The sequence below is a fragment of the Apteryx rowi genome, unplaced genomic scaffold (genome assembly GCF_003343035.1).
Source record: "Apteryx rowi isolate R43461 unplaced genomic scaffold, aptRow1 scaffold_4, whole genome shotgun sequence".
In the NCBI taxonomy this organism is placed as follows: domain Eukaryota; kingdom Metazoa; phylum Chordata; class Aves; order Apterygiformes; family Apterygidae; genus Apteryx; species Apteryx rowi.
The window spans coordinates 6,782,435-6,802,178 of NW_020450529.1; the positions used below are offsets into that span (position 1 = coordinate 6,782,435).

Sequence of the window (19,744 nt, forward strand, 5' to 3'; positions counted from 1 at the left end):
CCCCCTCGACGGCCGCCCGCCGGCGGGGAGCGGCGCCTGAGGGCGGCCGGCTCCGCCGCCCCGCTCTGCGCGGCGGGGATGAGCTGGTTCAACGCCTCGCAGCTGTCCAGCTTCGCCAAGCAGGCGCTGTCGCAGGCGCAGAAGTCCATCGACAGGGTGCTGGACATCCAGGCCGAGGAGGGGCCCTGGGCCGACGCCGTCATCCCCGACTACGGCGACGGTAGGCGCGGGCGCGGCCTTGCCCTCCCTGCCACCCCCTCCCCTGCCTCCCTCCTCCCTGTGTGTGTGTGATGGGGGGGGGGGGTATCCCTCCTCGGAGCGGCCTCGTTTGCCCTGGCAAAAACCGCCCAGTCAAAAAAAAAAAAAAAAAAGAAAAAGATAAAAGCTGAAAGTTGGGTGCGCCTGAGCTCTGAAGCTTCCGCTTTTCGTGGCGTTGAATTTGTAACCTGAAAGGAGCGCAGAGGTGGGGAAAGCGTCTCCTGCCTGTGCGTGGCATGTTGACGTAAAACTTGAAAGAGCGATTCGGCTTAAATGGCTGTTTTGAAATGAACAGGCAAAAGGAAGCCCCCACATAATGGAAGTTTTCCTATTAATAATACCTTTAAGATGGGATGGACAAAGAAAAGGCTGAGAAACGAAGTCATCTGTGATCAATGTCCGTAGTGGCAACAGAACTTCATATATTAGCAAAAGGAGGGTGTTTCTAGGTGTGCTCACAGCAGAGGCTCCTGAAAATCGAAACCTGGAACAATGAAAGGTGTTTTCTAGGCTGACTGCTTAGCGAAGCATGGGCTCAGTTTTGCAGGTCTTCGTTCCCTTGTGGGAGCAAGAGGTCTTCAGTCACTTACGTAGTTCAGTGCCTTATTAAATTACAGGAATTGTGTTTAGAAGGCTATGTAGGGCTTAGTTTCTTAGCATTTTAAAATTGTCCAAACCAYTTTTAAGTTTCACTTGTATCTGAGCCTTTGTGGAATTCATAAGGAAAGTGGCAAAGACCAGACTATTTCTGTTTTTCAGGGAAAATGTATTTGTTTTAAAAGGAGACAAAATATTTTCTGAGTTTTACACTTTACTCAGTGAGTTTTTTCTAAGCTGTTGAATCGTGGAGAAGGTCTTAATAAATCTGATGTTTATAATACTTATCTGTTTTTCACATTTTGAGGCTGATAGGTATTCACAGGTTCTTAGAGTGGTGGTTTACTTTAAATATTATAACTCAGAGTTTTTGTACTGATGTATTCATATGAACAAACAGATACTTACTGTGTAAAATAAGGCTGTTTTTTAAGTAGCCTGAAATAGTTATGTTACCCAGATTATATTTGTAGGTGCAAAATCAATTTGGCAATTATTTTTGAATACCAGATTGGTTTATCTTTCTTACTCTGCAGTTACAATATTTGGGATGCGACTGAAATTTGATGCTGTAATTTTTCTTATCCTTGCTGTTGAGGAATCTTGGAAAATTTGCAAGAAATATGGTAACAGTAACTAACTGTTAATGTAGGTTTAGGGCAGCTTCAGAACTTCTCAGTTCAGTGGTTTTCCACAGAGGAGGAATGACGCTATCGTCTTAATTTTGCTGCTGCAAACCAGGCATGGCAGCAATAAAAACATGGCTTGTCAGTTTTCATGCTGTTGCTGTTTGAGGAAAACATGAACAGCACTAGAGCTATTTCTTTTATGGCTTAGGTAAAATGATGCTGCAGTTGGCATTTGGAAGATTGTCAGAAATTGTAAGGGCCAGAACCCTTGGTATAGTCCATATTTTGCAAATACTGAAAGATTTTTTTTCCCCTGTATTCAGTTATTGTGTGTAAAGTGTTTTTCTGTACAGTACTGGCAGATAACTTTTAAGCTTTTCCTCCCTTTCTAATATTTATAATTTTCTACTTCTAAACTTCATTTTTTCAGACTGTTTTGACTAGCCTCCTATCTCTGCAGGAAACAGGACTCCACATTCCCTCTTGCTGTTCCCTTCCCAAAGGAAATGTGTTTCCTTTTTGTGTCTGCATAGGCTTCTTGTCAGAATTGGCTTTCAAAATGCTGCATTGTCTCATTTCACCTTCCTGGAAATTTCTGTCCATCTTCTTTCTGAAATCATCAATCTTGGAATTTCTGGTGTAATTTGTGTATGTTTTTTTCCTGCCTCTGTACAAGTTAGTGTGTAACAGGGAGGAAGGAAGCTGATTTCATTCACATAGTCTTACTTTCTAGAGGTGTCTCTGTCTACCTTATGTCTGAACTATTTCATGTCTCTCTCAAACTTCTTTTGCTTTGTCTAAAAATCAGTTCCAAGCTTTGTAAGGAAATAATTACAAAATTGATGCTGTTTGTGATTATGCTGGTATTTACTTAAGTTATATGGTATTGAACACACAAGCATTCTTGGCAAGTCTCTCTCTTTCTTGTTTTAGGAACGAATTCTCTTATAAGTGGAGGATGGGATACATCTTCCTGGGGTTTAAATTCAARTACAGAACCACAGACTCAGCCGATATCTCCAACAGCAATCACCAAGCCAGTAAGGAGAACAGTAGTAGATGAATCCGAAAACTTCTTCAGTGCCTTTCTCTCTCCAACTGATGTTCAGAGTATACAGAAAAATCCAGTGGTGTCCAAACCTCCAGCCAAATCCCAGCGACCCAAAGAGGAGGTGAAAAGCACTTTAAAGGAATCTCTACACACTGGTCAGCTGGAAGTACCAGTGACAACAGAGGCAGAAGTGAAAGATTCCTCTGTAGCTGACCTAGTGGACTTGAAAAACCTTGATATTCCCAAGGAGAAATCAGAAGAGAATTCTGTGCTTAAATCTAATGCCAAGCATGAAGCAAGCACAAATGAAGTTACTGATAAAAAAGTGTCTGCTCTAAATTTGAAAGTACCTGAAGAGGCTGTTAATGAAAAGTCCAGTGTTGGAAGGGATGGAGCAGGAGGTGCACTGGATAGCACTTCACAATCTCTTAATACAGGTACAAAAGACATGGGTTTGGAAACTAAGGAGCAAAAAACTGAGGACAGGCAAAGCAATACACCTTCACCTCCAATTAGCACTTTTTCCTCAGGGACATCCACAACTAGTGATATTGAGGTTTTGGACCATGAAAGTGTAATAAGTGAGAGCTCAGCAAGTTCAAGACAAGAAGCTGCAGACTCGAAATCCAGTCTTCATCTAATGCAGACATCATTTCAGCTTTTATCTACATCTGCCTGTGCAGATTATAATCGTTTAGATGACTTCCAAAAACTGACTGAAAGCTGCGGCTCCTCTGATGCTTTTGAAAGAATTGATTCATTTAGTGTACAATCTTTAGATAGCAGAAGTGTAAGTGAAATAAATTCAGACGATGAATTATCAGGCAGGGCTTGTGCTTCAGCGTCTGTCACTGTCATTCCTCCTGTGCCAAAGATAGAAATGGTTGATCCCGTGAAAAGTAAATGTGAAGAATTGAATGACACTCCTGTTTTACATGCTGAGGAAGCTGAGATGGAAGAGAGTGGGAGAAGTGCGACCCCTGTTAATTCTGAGCAGCCAGATGTTTTGGTTGCTACTGTGCAAGCTGATGAAGAACAGATTGTGAAAGAGGAGACTGTGCTGCAGCAGGATGCTGTTGAAAATCTGCTTGAAGAAGACTCCGAAAAGCAAGAGCTTAAAAAGGTAACTGTAAAATGTTGTGCAAAAGCACCCTCTAGTTGTGAATGAAACTCCTCTCATCTCATTAGGTATTAGCTTCACCTTGTTTGATTTAATTGATGCTGAATTAACTTACTTTGTTTAAAAGAAAAAAAAAGTCTTTGGTATTCTGCAGTGGAAGAACACTTGAGTCCTGGTGAAATCATTTTGGGTTTCATGTAGGTACCATTATCAGTACTTGTGAATTATGAGTACTGCTGGCAAACATGGTATGAAGAACCCAGTCTGGGAAAGAGCCAGATATATCATTTTAATTTTTCTGATGTAAATTCTTTCTTCTGTGAAAGATGGAAGAGATTCCTTGAAATATTTGGTTCTAAATTAGGGACCTACAAGCCTTTAGTATTTCAGCAGTAATCAAGATAGATAGTTTGCAAGCATTTTTTTCCACAGGCTTACAAACTATCAAAGTATGATTGTGTTTTATATAATCTTGCAAATATTTTCTCTACTTGTGCGTGCTTGCATACACTATGGGCTTTGTAATAGCTAGAATTTTCCGAGTCATATTTTGAAATAAAAGGTTTTTGTGTTTTGGGGGTTGATTTTTTTTTTTTTTTTTTTTTTTTTTAGAAATCATGCTAAAATGGCTGTTGTGCTCACTACAGAGGATACCTGAAAAACAGTATTAGCTTAATGCAAATAAGTCCTCTTTCCTAGGTGATTTAATCTTTGTTATTAGCAGAAATCTTCCTTTGAAAGAGGAGGTATGCTATGCTTTTTAATGAAGAGGGGAAGTAAAGTGATGGATAGTGAATAGATGAAATGAAATGTTGATGGTTAGTTTATAGATGGCATGACTAGAAATGTGGTGAGGGGTAGGATACTCAAGTGTATGGAGAGCTAAACTGGAGCTTTGAGAAAGTGTGTTTTTTTTCCCCTGATTCTGCCAGTGTGTTGTGTGAATTACTTTTTTCCATCACTTTCCTATCCTTCTTTTTTTGTTTTTAAATTCTGAGCTCCTGTGATATGTTCTGCTCTGTTTTCTTGGTTTTTGTTTTGCTCATGATGTGTTTGTACAGTATGTGACGTAGCTGGGCCCTAAGCTTGGCCTTGCCCTGTAGGCATATTTGCAGTAGTGATGCTGTTACTGATAGTAGCAGGGGAAAGCAATTGCTTATGAGAGTTCATAAAACCCCTAATTTAATTTGTGTTTTAAGGAAATCATTTATTTTTGTGTAAATTGTACAGAATGTCAATGTAAATTCCTTAGGAAACTACATGGTCACGGACTATTATAAATAGACTTTTCTAACTTTGGAAATACTGATAATAGACCACAGATTTTGTCTTTCATTGGCCATTATTGAGCTACATGTTTACAGAACGTTTAATGTGTGTGTATTTGTATGTTTGCTTTATTTCTGTATACTTAACTTCTCAAAATTTGGTGTTAAGAGATGATGTTGACTGATGTGAGTTAAGTGTTCTTGACCATGCCTGAAAGCTTGCTTTCCTCCGCTGCTGCTGATCTGCTGCTTTGTGCTAACATGTCACAGAAGAGATCTCTTGCAACATAAACTATTCTTTGACTCTGTAAAGAGCAGTATGAAGAACCCAGTGGGAGTTTTAATGGTTAATGTTAATTATTGTTTTGTAGGCTGTGTTTAAAAACTTCATTTATAATTGAATATAGCCATTGATTTTTGTTGAGGAATTTAGCTGAGCCACATGTGCTTACTTAGTAGGAATTTTTGTTAACGCTCTAGAAAACAGATACCTTATTTTCAGATATTGCTTAGTTCTAAATTATTATAGCAGAAACATGGCATGCTTCACTGATTTTACTTCAAATCCCTAAAAAAAATGGAGAACTAAAGCTCTTAAATAGCGTTGGGAGGGAACGGGGAGGGGAGAGAGGAAGCCTCTCCCTCTTGTGATTTAATCGTCCCATTCATCTAATCTTTTTCTGTAAAAAAAAATTATCCAGGTGATTGATTCATTGACTGAGAAACTGGAGAAGAGAGAAATACAGTTATTGAGTACTAGTAAAGAAAAGGCACGCCTGGAAGAAGCTTATGATAACCTAAAAGAGTAAGTATGAACATACAAAAAGTTATTGGGTGTGACTATAACTTTAGTGTAGCAGAAACAGTAGAAAGTATGGAAAAACAAGTACATTTTATAACTAGAACAAAGGGTGTGTGCTGTTTGGGAAAGATAGAAATAAAGATTGTATGTGCCATGATGATTTTTTGAATGACATTATTTCTTGGGGCCTAAATCTCTTTTGGGAAGGCTGATGAGAGATTTCGCTGAGTAAGCAGCAGGAATGAGAAAGAGATGCAGAGTTAGATTTGTATATGATCTTTGTTATAAGACTGGAAATGGTCTCTCAAGGGAAACTGTTCTCTGATACAGATGGATGAACTCGATTTACTAAGTAATTTTCTGACAAGAGCAGGTCTTTGTATTTTAATTGTAGTAGGCTCTGAAAGCATGGTAGAAGGGCCGTTTGTAGGAAAAAACTGAATTTGTGATTTAATTAAGTTGAAATTAAAAGGAAAAATGAAAAGATGGATTTACCAGCTTATCTATCAAATATTAGGTTTAAAAATTTCCAAATAATATGTAAAGATATTTTTTTAATGACTAAATTGATCTTAATTTAAAAATACATGTACTCATTTGCCCTTGATATGATACAGATAGGTTAATTTGAAAGAACTTGATTAATGAGCAAAACATTTTTGGTAGATTTAGCATTTCATTGTTTTCACAGGTAAATTACTGAATTAATGAAGAGCTTTGATTCTTTCTTTTAATATGGACACGTTTTTTGACTTGTGGTTAAAGCATATAAAAATATACACTTATTTTAAAAGTATTTAAGACAACCTTTTACAAGCTGTTTGAAATGCCAGATAACCATGAAACTGTTCTGAAATGTTATTTTTAAATTAGTGAAATGTTTAGAATGAAAGAAGAGAGCAGCAGCATTTCGTCTCTTAAAGAGGAGTTTGCTCAGCGAATAGCAGATGCTGAAAAGAAGCTCCAGCTTGCATGCAAAGAAAGAGATGCAGCTAAAAAGGTAATCAGATTTTCAGTGGAGTTAATGGTTTTTTCAGATGAAAATGAAATTTCTTGAGGGAAATCCATAAAAATTAAGCTAGGAAAAGGCATGAGACTGACAGGTGCTATTTCATGGAATTGTAAACTGGCATAAGCTGATCCTGACTTCCCAGGCTGCTGGTTATTTCCTTGTGTTCACACGTGTATTCTTGTAGCCACATCATGAACTGAGTTAGGAAATTATTCAAGTTAAAGGTAGTCAGTCTCTTAAAATAAATAAATAAATAAATTATATATATATATATATATATAAATAAAAATATATGCTCTGATCTCATTTACTGTGTGTCCACATATGTATTTGTTTTGGCTTGAGGGACAGGAATGGCTGGGGGATGTAGTGAGGTGGCAAAGACTGGAATGGCTTCTTTGGATGATTCACTGGTAGGAAAGTTAAGGGCCGATGCAGGATTTGTTTGGAATGAGCAAAGAACTCTGCAACAGCAACGTTTGTGGAGTTTAATTTTTTCTCTGATACTAACAGCCTTTTGGGGGAGGAGGGCAAAGGAAAAGGTGATCAATGTAATTTACTATGCATTGAAATATATATACATAACTTTTGTGTGTGTTTGTATGAATAAATAGTCCTAAATATTTTGTTCTATTATTCAGGAAGTAAAGAATGTTAAAGAAGAATTGGCTACTAGACTKAATTGTAATGAAACTGCTGAATTACTGAAAGAAAAAGATGAGCAAATCAAAGGATTAATGGAAGAAGGTGGGAATTAAAGATTTTTAGTAGAGAAAGTTTGTAAAATAACTTGAAAAGTACTGCCTTCACATATGAGCCTTGTTTATGTGGGGAAAAAATACATTATTTGAGGCATGTTAGATATGTCTAAACTTCTAAACCATTTAGTTAATAGCAAAGAGCATCAGGAAGGATCAGTCAAATATAGATGGCTGGARGGGTGGTTTCTGCAGCCTTTATTAAGCTATAAGTTAAAACCAGGATGCGATACAGCTATCCATTCACCATTTAGATGAATTTTTACAACAGCATTCAGGGCATTTCTACAGTATCTCCCTTACTTCTTAATTTTGGAAGTAATATATAGTTACTAAATGAATTGGCGTAACGTTTTTTCTCCTGTTATGGTGAGCTAAGTTTCTTCACTTTCAAAACCTTTCATGCCTACCCTGTCATAGTATAAGTTAACGTAGTGAGGTCATTTCAAGGTTAGCTAGATTCAAAATGTAAAACTTGCATGAAAAAAATGTAAGAGTGAGTACTTTGATATRCATTTCATTATTATTCTTATGGGACTGGGAAGCAGGGCAGGTGTGAATGGAGACAGTTCATACAGTGACAGGCAGCATGCGCTAACTTTATGTGCATTTTCTTCGTAGGAGAAAAGCTTTCCAAACAGCAGTTGCACAATTCCAACATTATTAAGAAACTAAGAGCAAAGGAGAAAGAGAGAGAAAATACTAACACAAAACAGAACAAAAAGATTAAGGAAATGGAAGAGGAATTGCAGCATTTAAAACAGGTGAGAAACTGTTTTCAAAAAACCTTTTTAGATTAGCTGCRGGGTAGGTTTTTAGGGAGGTTTTAGATAGTACGACTTCTTTTTGTTGTTGTTGCTTGGAGACTTTTCAAATTCAGATTCTTGGAATCTTGGGATGTGATTTCCAGATGCATTCTCCCAGAGAGTAATTTCAAAGCAGTTTAGGCTGATTTTTAGGTAACCTTAGACCCAGCATTGACTGAGCCAAACTAACAGTTTCCTCCTATCAGAACTGCAGTCCCATCTCATTCCCGCTGCTTGTTTGCACTTTCACTGGTGTGCCCTTGCACTTGCGTCAGGTAATGGGCTGACCATATTCAATTCACTAGCTCAAATCAGCAAAATCTGTCCCAGCAAATTTTGGGCAGATTTTTTGCTGGGTTAGTAAATTGAATCAGGATCTTGCAAGGAGCAATACGAGCATGAGGAAGTGTATGAAATCAGGTGGTGAAGCCCCACCTGGAGGTAGGGGAGCAAAACATTTCTCTTTTGGGAAAGCGTTAGATCGGTTTAGTCATTTTTGTGTAACTTCATCCTGAATCAGCTACCACCGTTAAGCATTGTTGTTGCTCAGATGGCGTGGTCTACCCCATGTACTGTCGTTAGTTTGACACTTCTTTTTTGTGCTCTAATAGGTACTTGATGGCAAGGAAGATCTTGAGAAGCAGCATCGAGACAGCATTAAACAACTGAACAGTGTCGTAGAGCGACAAGAAAAKGATCTTAGTAAACTTCAGGCAGAGGTGGAAGATCTTGAAGAACGGAACAGAAGTGTCCAGGCAGCACTTGACAGTGCATACAAGTAAGCAGATACCTGTGTGCCTGTCTTCAAGCATACGTTCAGCTTTTGCTTCTTCTCTATTCCTTGTGCAGTGCTTGCGAGATGTTAAATGATATATGATCAAGAAGTTATTCACAAAGTCATTATTGGTATTGTATAAACTGTAAGAAGCATTGCATTTTTTCTCCCCAGGGAACTTGCAGATCTTCATAAAGCTAATGCTACAAAGGACAGTGAGGCACAAGAAGCAGCCCTAAGTCGGGAAATGAAGGCAAAGGAAGAACTTGGTTTAGCTTTGGAGAAGGCCCAGGATGAGGCACGGCAGCAACAAGAAGCTTTGGCAATTCAGGTGGGTCTTGAATGTGGTGAATAAAGCTTTCTGCTTGAACAGATGAATGTGCTTTGATGATGTGTCCATCTGCCTTAATGAATCAAATTCAGTATAAGATGGAGCTTGTTTTTGCGTAGTTAGCAATACCCAGTGGATTTTTTTTCCCTGTGAATCAGTTCATTCTCTAGTCATAGTTGTGCTAAACATTAAAAATTATTTTTAATTTAAAAATATCTTTTTAATTCTACTTGTCTAAATAAAATGACTCTGCCAGGCTGTATGTTAATCTTATGGTGCAGAAGTTGAAAAAATAAACTTGGACAATATTGTCCAGTGATGGATAAATTAGTGCAACTGTGTGTGTGCAAAACTCAAGCCTTTAACTTGTGAATGTGTCTGTCCTGTCTAACAGAGTTTAAAAATGGTATAGGACTGTAGCAATGAATAGATGGCACTATAATTTTTGGCGAGAGATAAGTGTCAATCTGTCTTGTTTATTTAGGTGGCAGACCTGAGGCTAGCGCTGCAACGCACAGAACAGCAGGCAGCAAGAAAAGAAGACTATTTACGTCAGGAAATCAGTGAACTACAACAGGTACTGTAGCAAATAAACAATACCAACTCATATCTGCAAGGAGAGTGTCTAAAAACTGGTTTTAAAATGCTAGCCTGACTTTAAAGAATAAGTTTTTTTTCTACTGGTTACTTTCGGTGTGTGTCTGGTGTGGAAGAACAATAAACATTTTTTTTAAATCACAGATTGAAAACAAAATCAGAATTTTCATGATGCTTTTTAACTTAATGCTCTCCTTCTAGTATGAGACAAAGTATAGCTGTTAAGATTGTGATAATCCTTTAAAATTTCTTTGTTTTGAATGTCTCATTAGCTTTTAGTCTTTCTTGATCTTAGAGTCCAGAGAATAGATTGTTGGCAGAAYGCTTCACCTGGTGTCCAGAGAGAAAAGTGAGCTGAATAACAGAATGTGTTAGAGCACAGAGGGGTTTGTCTGGGGTTGGAAATGAAGAAGATAATACTTAAATGTTGTGTAGGAAGGAAAAAAATGAGGGAAATCACCTAGTTTTAGGGACATTATTCATGTTTTATTTTAGTCTTTAGTGGACTGTCAGGTATGAACTGATAACTTGCAAAGTCAGGTTTGTTTTTGATTAATCTGGGATGCTTCAGGTATCAGCACTCAACCATGATATCAGATAAATTGCTCCTCTTCTCCTGAAATGTAACTTTTTGATCTGTTGTTCTATCATATATATAAAAATGTTACATTTTGGGATTTTGTACTTTACTGCTAGTTTGAACACACAGATTTTTAAAATATAAAGTGAATGGTATGTATTTGGCTGAATTCTATAATAGCATTTTAATCCGTCATATGGTTTTAAAGTTTAATTATTTGTGATTTCAGAGACTTCAAGAAGCAGAGAGTCGGAACCAAGAACTGAGTCAAAGTGTTACATCTGCTACACGGCCACTTCTCCGTCAGATAGAAAATTTGCAAGCCACGCTGGGAGCACAGACCTCCTCATGGGAAAAACTGGAAAAGAACCTTTCTGACAGACTTGGTAAGGGTTTTTTGGTTTTTGTTTTTTTTTAATCTTTTACTGAACTGTGAGACTCTTGATTTAAGATGTGAGATAGTGGTAGGTAAATTAGGAGCTTGTTATTTGCCCAAAGTGTAGAGCTGGGGGTCAAGAGAGATGGGCCCAGAATGCTTTTGTGTAAGGGAAACCATAGCACTTTGGGTATTCTGCCAAGGTTCTTGAACAGGTAATTCACTGATTCTCTTTAAGACACACAGCAGAACTTAAGATCGTATGGTAGAGATGTTAAGGCTTATGTGTCCTTACAGCGTCTAAAAGAAGGATGGACATTGAGATGCTGATAATAAACCAGTATTTTCAGTTGTCAGTCTTGGTGCTTAGATTTCATGTTGTAAAGGTTGAGATGTAATTGTTTACTTGTAATTGTATAGGCAGTGAGACATATTGGTTGATACAGTAGTAATCTATTATTTTAAATGAACAAAAAGATAATAAAAACATGGAGCCAAAGAAGGTAGTTTTTCCTATGGAGGTTCTCTGTTGTTATATATCGCATTCTAAGAGTATGAAGTCTCCTCATTCTGCATTGCTTTGTACCTCTAACTGTATGGTGGAAAATATTTAATTTCCTTTGCAACAGAAAATGGAACCTTTTTTTCCAAAAAGAAAAAATCAATTGCATCTAACACASCTGACAAAAATGGCCCAAACTTCATTTTGATGCATGAATAATTCATCCAAGTTAGAGATGTCTGGTCAAAAAGTTAAATTTTGTGTTTTTCTCTCCTTGATTTTAGGTGAATCTCAAGCCCTTCTGGCAGCAGCTGCTGAGAGAGAACGGGCTGCTACAGAAGAACTTCTTTCTAATAAAGTTCAGATGTCTTCTACTGAATCTCAGAATAGTCTTTTAAGGCAAGAAAAYGCTCGTCTTCAGGCTCAACTAGAAGCAGAGAGAACCAGACTGAAGAAAATGGAAAATGAAAACAGTAGGTGAGTTGGGTTCTTGGTTAACAGTGTTTCTTTAGAATTGTAGTGAAACGGAGTATGCCATCTCACATAACCAACTTCAGCAGATCTCTTTGGCTTCAGGTTGGAAGACTTGACTTTTTGAGTGTTGATACTACTGTACGAAATGTTGACAACTATTGATACAGCTGCCCAACTTCTTAAAACTTTGTTTCATACTCAAGATTGTCTGAAATGTTATTTTCATACCATTTTCACATATTGCAGCTCTGTTTATTTTAAAAGTACGTGAACCTAAAATAAATGCAAGATACTTGCTGACTTTGTCTACCTCTTTCTTTCCTTGATACAGATACGAGGTTGAACTAGAAGGTCTCAAAGATGAGTACGCAAAAACCCTTGAAGATGCAAAGAAAGAAAAGGTATCATCTTATTTCAGCTTTAAGCTATGTTATCATTGCAGTCTGAGCTGGCAGGAAGTTAACAAACTGTATTTGTTTCTGTAGATGCTGTTAGCTACTCAGTTAGAAATGGAGAAAATGAAAGTCGAACAGGAAAGAAAGAAGGCAATTTTTGTGCAAGAAGCAGCAAAGGAGAAGGTACCAAAACCTGACATTTCTGTTTAATCTTATCGAGGCTATTGTGATTCTAGTAGGTGCCTAGAACCTGATGCTTGCAAGCAACAAAATGGACTTGGAATAATAYCGTAAATACCTGTATAACCTAGGTGTTAGGGATTTGGCTTTTTCTTTACTGTGACTGCTTTTTATTTCCAGTGAAATCAGTGCTTGTGTGAAAACCTCTGAAATGAGTCTTGAGTAATAGTCTCTGTTTAACCTGTGAAGAGTTAAAATATGGATAATGATTGTTTTACTCTTCTGATTTGTGAATGCTCTGGGACTCTGTTTTTTTCTCTGAAGCTACTTGTCATCTTTGCTCAGAGTACTGGCACTGCCTCCCCTGAATTCCTGTTTTGAGTTTCATGACTGTGTGTGTAACATATGACATGCTTTTCAGCTGAAGTCACAAAACAGTTCTCAATAGTCAATAACTGTAACTGCTAATTAGCAGTCGATATTCAAGTGTAAAAGAGGTGGTCAGTCTGTTTGAAAGATGTGCCAGTAAAATGTGAGAAATTTCAAAGTTGGATTCATAACTCTTTTTAAAGGTTTTCAGAACAGGCCTTCAGAAGAGAGGCATCCTTCCATTAGGATATCCTTCCTAGTATGCAGGCATACAAAACTGTTTGCATCTCCTTTTGGCTATTGAAAGAGGATTTCTTTTGATGTGGTTTGCAACTTCTGTATTTTTGTTTCTTGAAAAATCTACCGAGTTGAATGTAGGCTAGCTAGGGTATTAGTAGCATAAGTAATTCTTTATCATTTGAACTTGTTTGAACTCACATATGATTTAAGGGAAAAAATRGTATTTGTAAAATTATGTTCTGTACTTGGTGGTAGCGAAGGACATTTTCTTCACCATCTGCAGTAAACTTTTTTCTTTACCTCTCTAACTGGTGATTTTTTTTCTTGAAGGATCGGAAGTCATTTACAGTWGAAACGGTTTCAAGTACTCCAAGTATGTCACGTTCCAGTTCCATAAGCGGAGTTGACATGGCAGGTCTTCAGACATCTTTCCTCTCACAGGTATTTTCAGCTTTTCTGATAGGCTACTTTTTTTTTTTTTCTTTTCAAGAAGCTTTCTTCAGTTAGAAAATGAAACCCTTTCAAGAGCATATTGATCTTAGACTAGTTAATTCCTGTGCAGAGACTTCCAAAACTTACAAGATGTCTATGATTACAGAGCATCTGTGAAAGACAGCATGAATCACATGACTAATTTCAACTAACAGAATGAAATAACGCTGATAAGTCAGAGGGAGTCAAATCAGCTTGATTTATTTTTACCAGCACCCCTTGTTTAGGGCACACCCCCACTCACTAGGCAATGCCATTGACTGCTGTGATCTGTGCGAAGTCTTTTGCTTCTGCTGCTTTCCTATAGATAAGCTTATTGGTGTCCAAGCTAAGTATTAGTTGTGTATATGTCACGAGAACTTGCTAGTAAGGAGTTATCTTAGATTGTACCTATTCATCTTAAGCTTTTGTTTTAAAAACAAATTTTAAGCATTGAAATACTTGCCTAGTAACAGTCTAACTTTAAATAAAATAATACTTTAGGAGAGGGAAGATTCCAAAGTGTACAGTCTTTTTTTTTGTCTAATCTTAAGGTTCTCTAACCTTTTGTTCATAGGATGATCCTCATGATCACTCATTTGGACCAATATCTACTAGTGGGAGCAATCTTTATGATGCTATAAGGATGGGAGCAGGTTCAAGTATAATTGAAAACCTTCARTCACAGTTAAAACTAAGAGAAGGAGAGATTTCACATCTACAGGTACTGTAGTCACTCAGATATAACCRAATGCAGCACTTGTAAGTGGAATAGTTAATGCAATCAGTTTTTTCTTTATTGTTTTTTTTAATTCTAAAAGCTTGGTCCCTGTTCCTCACAGCGCTGTGCATTCACTCTTCCCCTTCAATGACAGTTCTATTAATCAAGATAGCTGCTGGAGCTGTGTGTAGGGAAGAGCAAATTTAACTTGCCTATCTGAAAAACTGATCRGAATTGAGAAGAAAGTGGATGCTGTCTCAGTCTGGTCTATGAAAAGCCTTTAAGTACTGTWTCAAAATATGTTGATCCTTAGRTTACAGATATGGTAAATTCTTTCCTACTCCTAATTATTAAATCTGTTTATCTTAGCTGGAAATTGGAAACCTTGAAAAAACACGATCAATAATGGCAGAAGAACTTGTTAAATTAACAAATCAAAATGATGAGCTTGAAGAGAAAGTGAAGGAAATACCAAAATTACGTGCACAGTTAAAGGTAAGTGTATTTGTATTGTAAATCTGATGTAAAATGGACATGTTTAATTAATATCACCCCTATCAATTTAGGATTATATTGAAATGTGTCCCTAATCACAAATGACCAAACATCCTGTTTTTTATATATATATACACACACACACACACACACACAGAATATGATGATGCCTATTCCATGACTAGGTAGTCACTTCAAAATACAGAAATTTGTGCTATACATAGGATTGCACACTAAATTGGGGAGAACACATTTTTGTGTTTGTTTCATTTAAAATAGTGGTCTTGGAAGGCTTGTCTCWTTAGTAAAGCAGATGTCTTGATAAACATCATGAATTTATGAGAGTTCGCAGAAGCTGAGTGTGCAATTGCAATATAGGTAATAGGACAAATATATTTTAATCCTCTGCTTAAGTTACAAATGAAATACTGGAAATACTTTTGGAAATTATTATTGTTTTATAAATACAGAATGTTAAACTTCCAGGTGAAACATTTCACAAACTGCATTTCTTTCTGTAATAAAACTTAGTGCAGTTTGTTAACACATTTCTTAATGGCTGTAGCAGTTTGRACTTCGAGGCACTTCAGTAGGTCCYCTSAAGCCAGCACTAGTTTAGTCAAGGATCTTTGCCTTTGGAGTCTCTTCCTCTTATAGCTAGAGCATAAATCTAGCCATATTCGGAGAGTCAAAGCATAAAGTCTTTTTTTAGAATTTCTGTGTGTTTTCTTATGGAATAGTTATACCTTGGTAAAATAGTGCCATGCTTATTTTCCTTAGTGGTATAATACACTGTCCTAGCCACATGTTTTTTTTTAAATTGAAAACAGCAGTCAAATAACAAACTGCATGTTGTTGTAGGATTTGGATCAAAGATACAATACAATTCTTCARATGTATGGAGAGAAAGCAGAGGAGGCTGAAGAACTCCGGCTAGACCTTGAAGATGTGAAAAACATGTACAAGACTCAGATAGATGAACTTTTAAAACAAAGACAAAATTAACTCCTGCTGAAACTCTAACATTATTATATGATAAATTGTAAAGATAGTTGTTTATGTAAATGCTGAATTTAAATACTTTGTAAAGATAATTGTATTATAGAAAATGTCACTATATTATAGAGTTCATATGTTGACAAAAATCAGTGCTTTAAGTGTCWTGTACTGTCTGCAGTTAAATTATTTGTGCAATATTTAAAATTTTTTTTTAATCATCCCTTTATTTAAGTTTTTACTAAACAGTGGACCATTTTATTTGTAAACAGTAGCAGAACGGATGATTGAATGTTACCTCATGAGACAGCACTGGAAGGCATGAGTTTTACTAAAGCAGCCCTTGATTCATAAACTCTTTATTCATGAAAATGRAATTAGAAGTCTTTTTAAAATGTTCTGAATATGTTTTTTTTCTAAAATCTCATCAAATAGATTTCAATAACAGAAAATAGCAGTTGCTTTCTGTCTGAAGCCTAATTAGTAGATATTTTTATGAAGGCAAAATCTCAGATTTGTACTTTCAAGTGTTAGGATGATAATTCTCTATTCTTACACAAACTTAGATTAGTAKAATGACTGTTTTATACCAAGTCCTCCAAAGCAAAGCGTGAGACTCGGAGCTGAAACTTCATAGTTACTGCTTCATCTTGTATACCGCTCATGCTGTGTCTCATGATTTGTCTAGAAAGAGCAGGTCTGCTTGTAACTCTAAATGTGTTTAACTTTTAACACCAGAAATCTGAACTATTCGGTATTTATTCTAGGGTTGGAGGCTGATTTTTAACAGTAGATAAAACAGTAGTTGAAAAGAATGCAGAAAAATAGAAATTTTTTGAAATTAAATAATTCCTGCTGCTCTCATGTAATCATTCCTTGTATATAAAGAACAAGATTTAGACTTCTRAAAAACTGTACTGTGACTTAATATAGTTCTCAAGCTGGTCTCCAGTGGCTGCTAAGTATTTCTCATGCCATTCCTAAAGTAAGGTATTGGTCACATAGCATCCACATAGCTTGACATTCAGTTACATGTTGGGTCATGTCAGAGGAAACTTTTGAATCGGACCCTTGGGAATGCTGAGAATCGGAGGAAGCAGCTTGCTCCTTCCTCTCTGCATTCCAGACAGCAAATATTTCACTACATCTCAGAATTTTAGCAGTGATAGACATTCGTGTGAAATACTCTGCAGCTGAAATTCTTTGCTTATCATACCGTTGTCTCCATTGAGAGAGGTTTCTTTCGCATCCGTGTGCATTGCAGTTTGGGTTAGAGATTCTGTTCCTGCCTCTGTGTTCAGTGGACTGAAGGAGACGAAGAATGTGAACGCTGAGAAATTGCTGCTGGAGAAAAGCCTAAGGAATACGATGTTTCTGCATACGCGAGGGATTTATTTCTGCTTGTGAGAATGGTTAGTGTCTGGAGTTTCATAGGCAAAGGTACGTCTGTGGAAAAGTCTAGTTCAGTTTGAGATTCAGGCAGATATTCTGAGTGTTTCAGTAAAGCAATAGAGTAAGAACACTAAAAATAGTCTCAACTTTCATTCTGTAATAGAAATTTTAACTGCTTTAATAAAATACAGGCTTTTTTTTTCTGGGGAGGTGGGAAAGAATCTTATTATCTTAGTTTCATTTTGGAAACTAAGGTGAAACCATTTTTTTTTCTTCTCAAAGACTAAAAATTAACACTTTACTTTCCTATTGAAGTTTGCTTGGTTGCTGTAAGTCTAAAACACCCACGCACGCACACTAAAGTAARTTCCACTTGTTGAAGCTTACTGATGTGTGCTGTATTAAATCAGTCAAAATTACGACATGCAGCTGTTAGAAATTCAGTCATTTTTAATAAACCAACTTTTTAGGAAGGTTAAATTTTAGGGTGCCAAGTAGTAATTTAATCCAGCAGTTTTCTRTTGTAGTGAATCAGTGAATCAATAAATCGCTGTTCTTCACCGTGGTTTTTTTTTGTTTTGTGTGTGGGTTTGTTTTTTTTTTTTTGTTGGTTTGTCTTTTTATCACAATATTGAGAGAAAAATGGAAGACTTTTCCAAAAAATTAAGGATTTAACTTTTCTTTAAATGTATTACTGCCAGTGGTTTCTGAAGGTAATGTTTCATGTGTAATGTGTGAGTAGATACTTTTTTAAGGACTGATACAGGTGCAGTTTCGGATTTCTGCAAATACTTAGACTATCTTTGGTTTTCAGGAAGAGCTGAGGTAAATTAGAAACTTTAACTTGCAGTCAGCATTAACTTTTAGATATAAAAGCACTTGTCAGATAYATTAGATTTTTAAATTCTAAAGAAGTAGATGTAAATATATAAATTGACTTGACTATTTTTGGATTCTTTATTCCCTTTCAGTGCAGCCTTTTTACTAGCACATCAGGATCAAGTGGCTTACTGCATCTTAATCATCAAAGCCTTAGAAAACAAAGTAGCTGTTGGAAAGTAACCTAGACTTTTAAGTATTCTCCATTTTGATTATCTTTGATTATAATTCTGGTATGCTTGTTTTGAAGAAACATTAACGTCTGCCAGGACACTTTAAGTTCTTTGCTGTTACTGAAATTGCCTAGAAGGAGTAACGTGCAAAAGGAAACGATTTAAGTCAGAAAAGTGATGCCCGCTTCCATTTAGATTTATTATTTTAAAATACTCCATGTTCAAACAACTGATTTATACCTCATTTTCACTGCATATGCAAATAGGAAGAAATTTCATTTAAAGGCTTACTCAGAGTATGCTGCTCAAATGGGGCTTATTCCCTAGTCTAGGGAAGAKAGTGGAAAGGCTGCCATTAATGTTGATGGGTTTTGGATGAGGTTTGAGTTGGACTACTTGCATGCTCACTTCTTTGGGCATTGGGTTGCCTCCTTTATGAACAAAGGAGCAAATGTTCAAAATCCTGTATATCTGCACATGAAAGGAGTCGTTTTTATTAACCTTTTTGTCCTGTTAGACAGGTTTGTTACGATTTGTGTACGTATGTTTTGCTAAGGGCTTTAATGATCTTGAATATGAAACAAAATGGATTATTGCACGGTGAAAATGGAACCCAGCGTTTCTAGTTGTAAAATGTATATAAACTGTATAAAGCATGGGTCAGGGTAAAATAAAATTTTATGCTAAGAGTGTGCTCTGGCTTTCTTTAACACAGACTTAGAGATAATTTGAGGGTTTTTTTTGTGGAGATGTATGAACTTAGCAGTATGAAAGAAAAACATTGTTAAGGTTGGGAAGGGCTTTTGGGTATATCAGTATACTTTGAATTTAACTAGAGTTGCGTTAGACTGGTGGTGTTGTGGGTATTTAAGTACAAGGGCTTGGTTTATTCACAAGTTCACTGCAGTAATGGGATTAAAGCTCATGTGAAATTTAGACTAATTTCCTTTATTTGCGTAAAGTAGCTATATCTAATATCACTGTAATGGGATGAAAGATTGTTCAGCAATTCATGGATCCGTGGGAGAGTTCAGGCCACCGGCGCCAATTCCTTGTTCTCCCAGCTTTCCTGTGGGATGCCGGGCATCTGTCACCCCAGTCTCCGCCTCGCTTCCCCACCTGTAACTGAGAGTTTCTGTGTCAGAAGGATGTGAAGTGCGGTTATTCGAAGAGCTCTTTCCCGGGGCGCCCGCGTCCCCGCCGTGCGCGGAGGCCTCCGAGCGCCGCGTCCCCGCCGCGGGGCACACGGGGAGGGCGGCGGGAAACGCACTCGGGGGCGAAGGAAACGGAACAATGTGGGTTAAGCAGCGCCGTTTCCTGCCCTGCTATGAGAGGAAAAGGCCTTTCTCTCCCCCCCCCCCCCCCCCCGCGCATCCTGGAAGCACCGCCGCGGGCTGTTTACCGCGCGCAACACAATAACGCCATCCTGTTTTCGGCGGTAAAAGGAAGACGCGCCGAGAGCCTCGACCCCCGAGCTGGTCTCCTCCCTCCCTCGGA

The 19,744-nt window shown here is 37.3% G+C and overlaps 2 protein-coding genes across 3 annotated transcripts in view; both read left to right on the forward strand.

The window, feature by feature from the left end:
• Positions 1–12: 12 nt before the first annotated feature.
• TMF1 (TATA element modulatory factor 1) lies at positions 13–18,937 on the forward strand. Of its 2 annotated transcripts, XR_003255010.1 has the most exons (18): positions 79–220; positions 2,418–3,658; positions 5,625–5,728; positions 6,599–6,725; positions 7,379–7,484; positions 8,117–8,259; positions 8,913–9,079; positions 9,251–9,407; positions 9,892–9,984; positions 10,814–10,970; positions 11,747–11,939; positions 12,268–12,337; positions 12,422–12,514; positions 13,451–13,561; positions 14,169–14,315; positions 14,682–14,807; positions 15,669–17,243; positions 18,167–18,937. XR_003255010.1 is itself a non-coding variant. In XM_026074858.1 (17 exons), exons 1-17 carry the CDS (start codon positions 79–81, stop codon positions 15,810–15,812), a joined length of 3,321 nt encoding a protein of 1,106 aa, XP_025930643.1. In that variant the 5' UTR covers positions 13–78; the 3' UTR covers positions 15,813–18,936. The 2 variants fall into 2 exon arrangements, 1 of the variants encoding a protein (XP_025930643.1); XM_026074858.1 differs by having other exon boundaries at positions 13–220; positions 15,669–18,936.
• The window catches only part of EOGT (EGF domain specific O-linked N-acetylglucosamine transferase), a 24,463-nt gene continuing 21,874 nt past the window's right edge, over positions 17,156–19,744 (forward strand). Inside the window, exon 1 of the mRNA XM_026074859.1 lies at positions 17,156–17,243. The gene's annotated coding sequence lies outside the window, so the exon portion shown is untranslated. The remainder of the gene's footprint in view (positions 17,244–19,744) is intronic.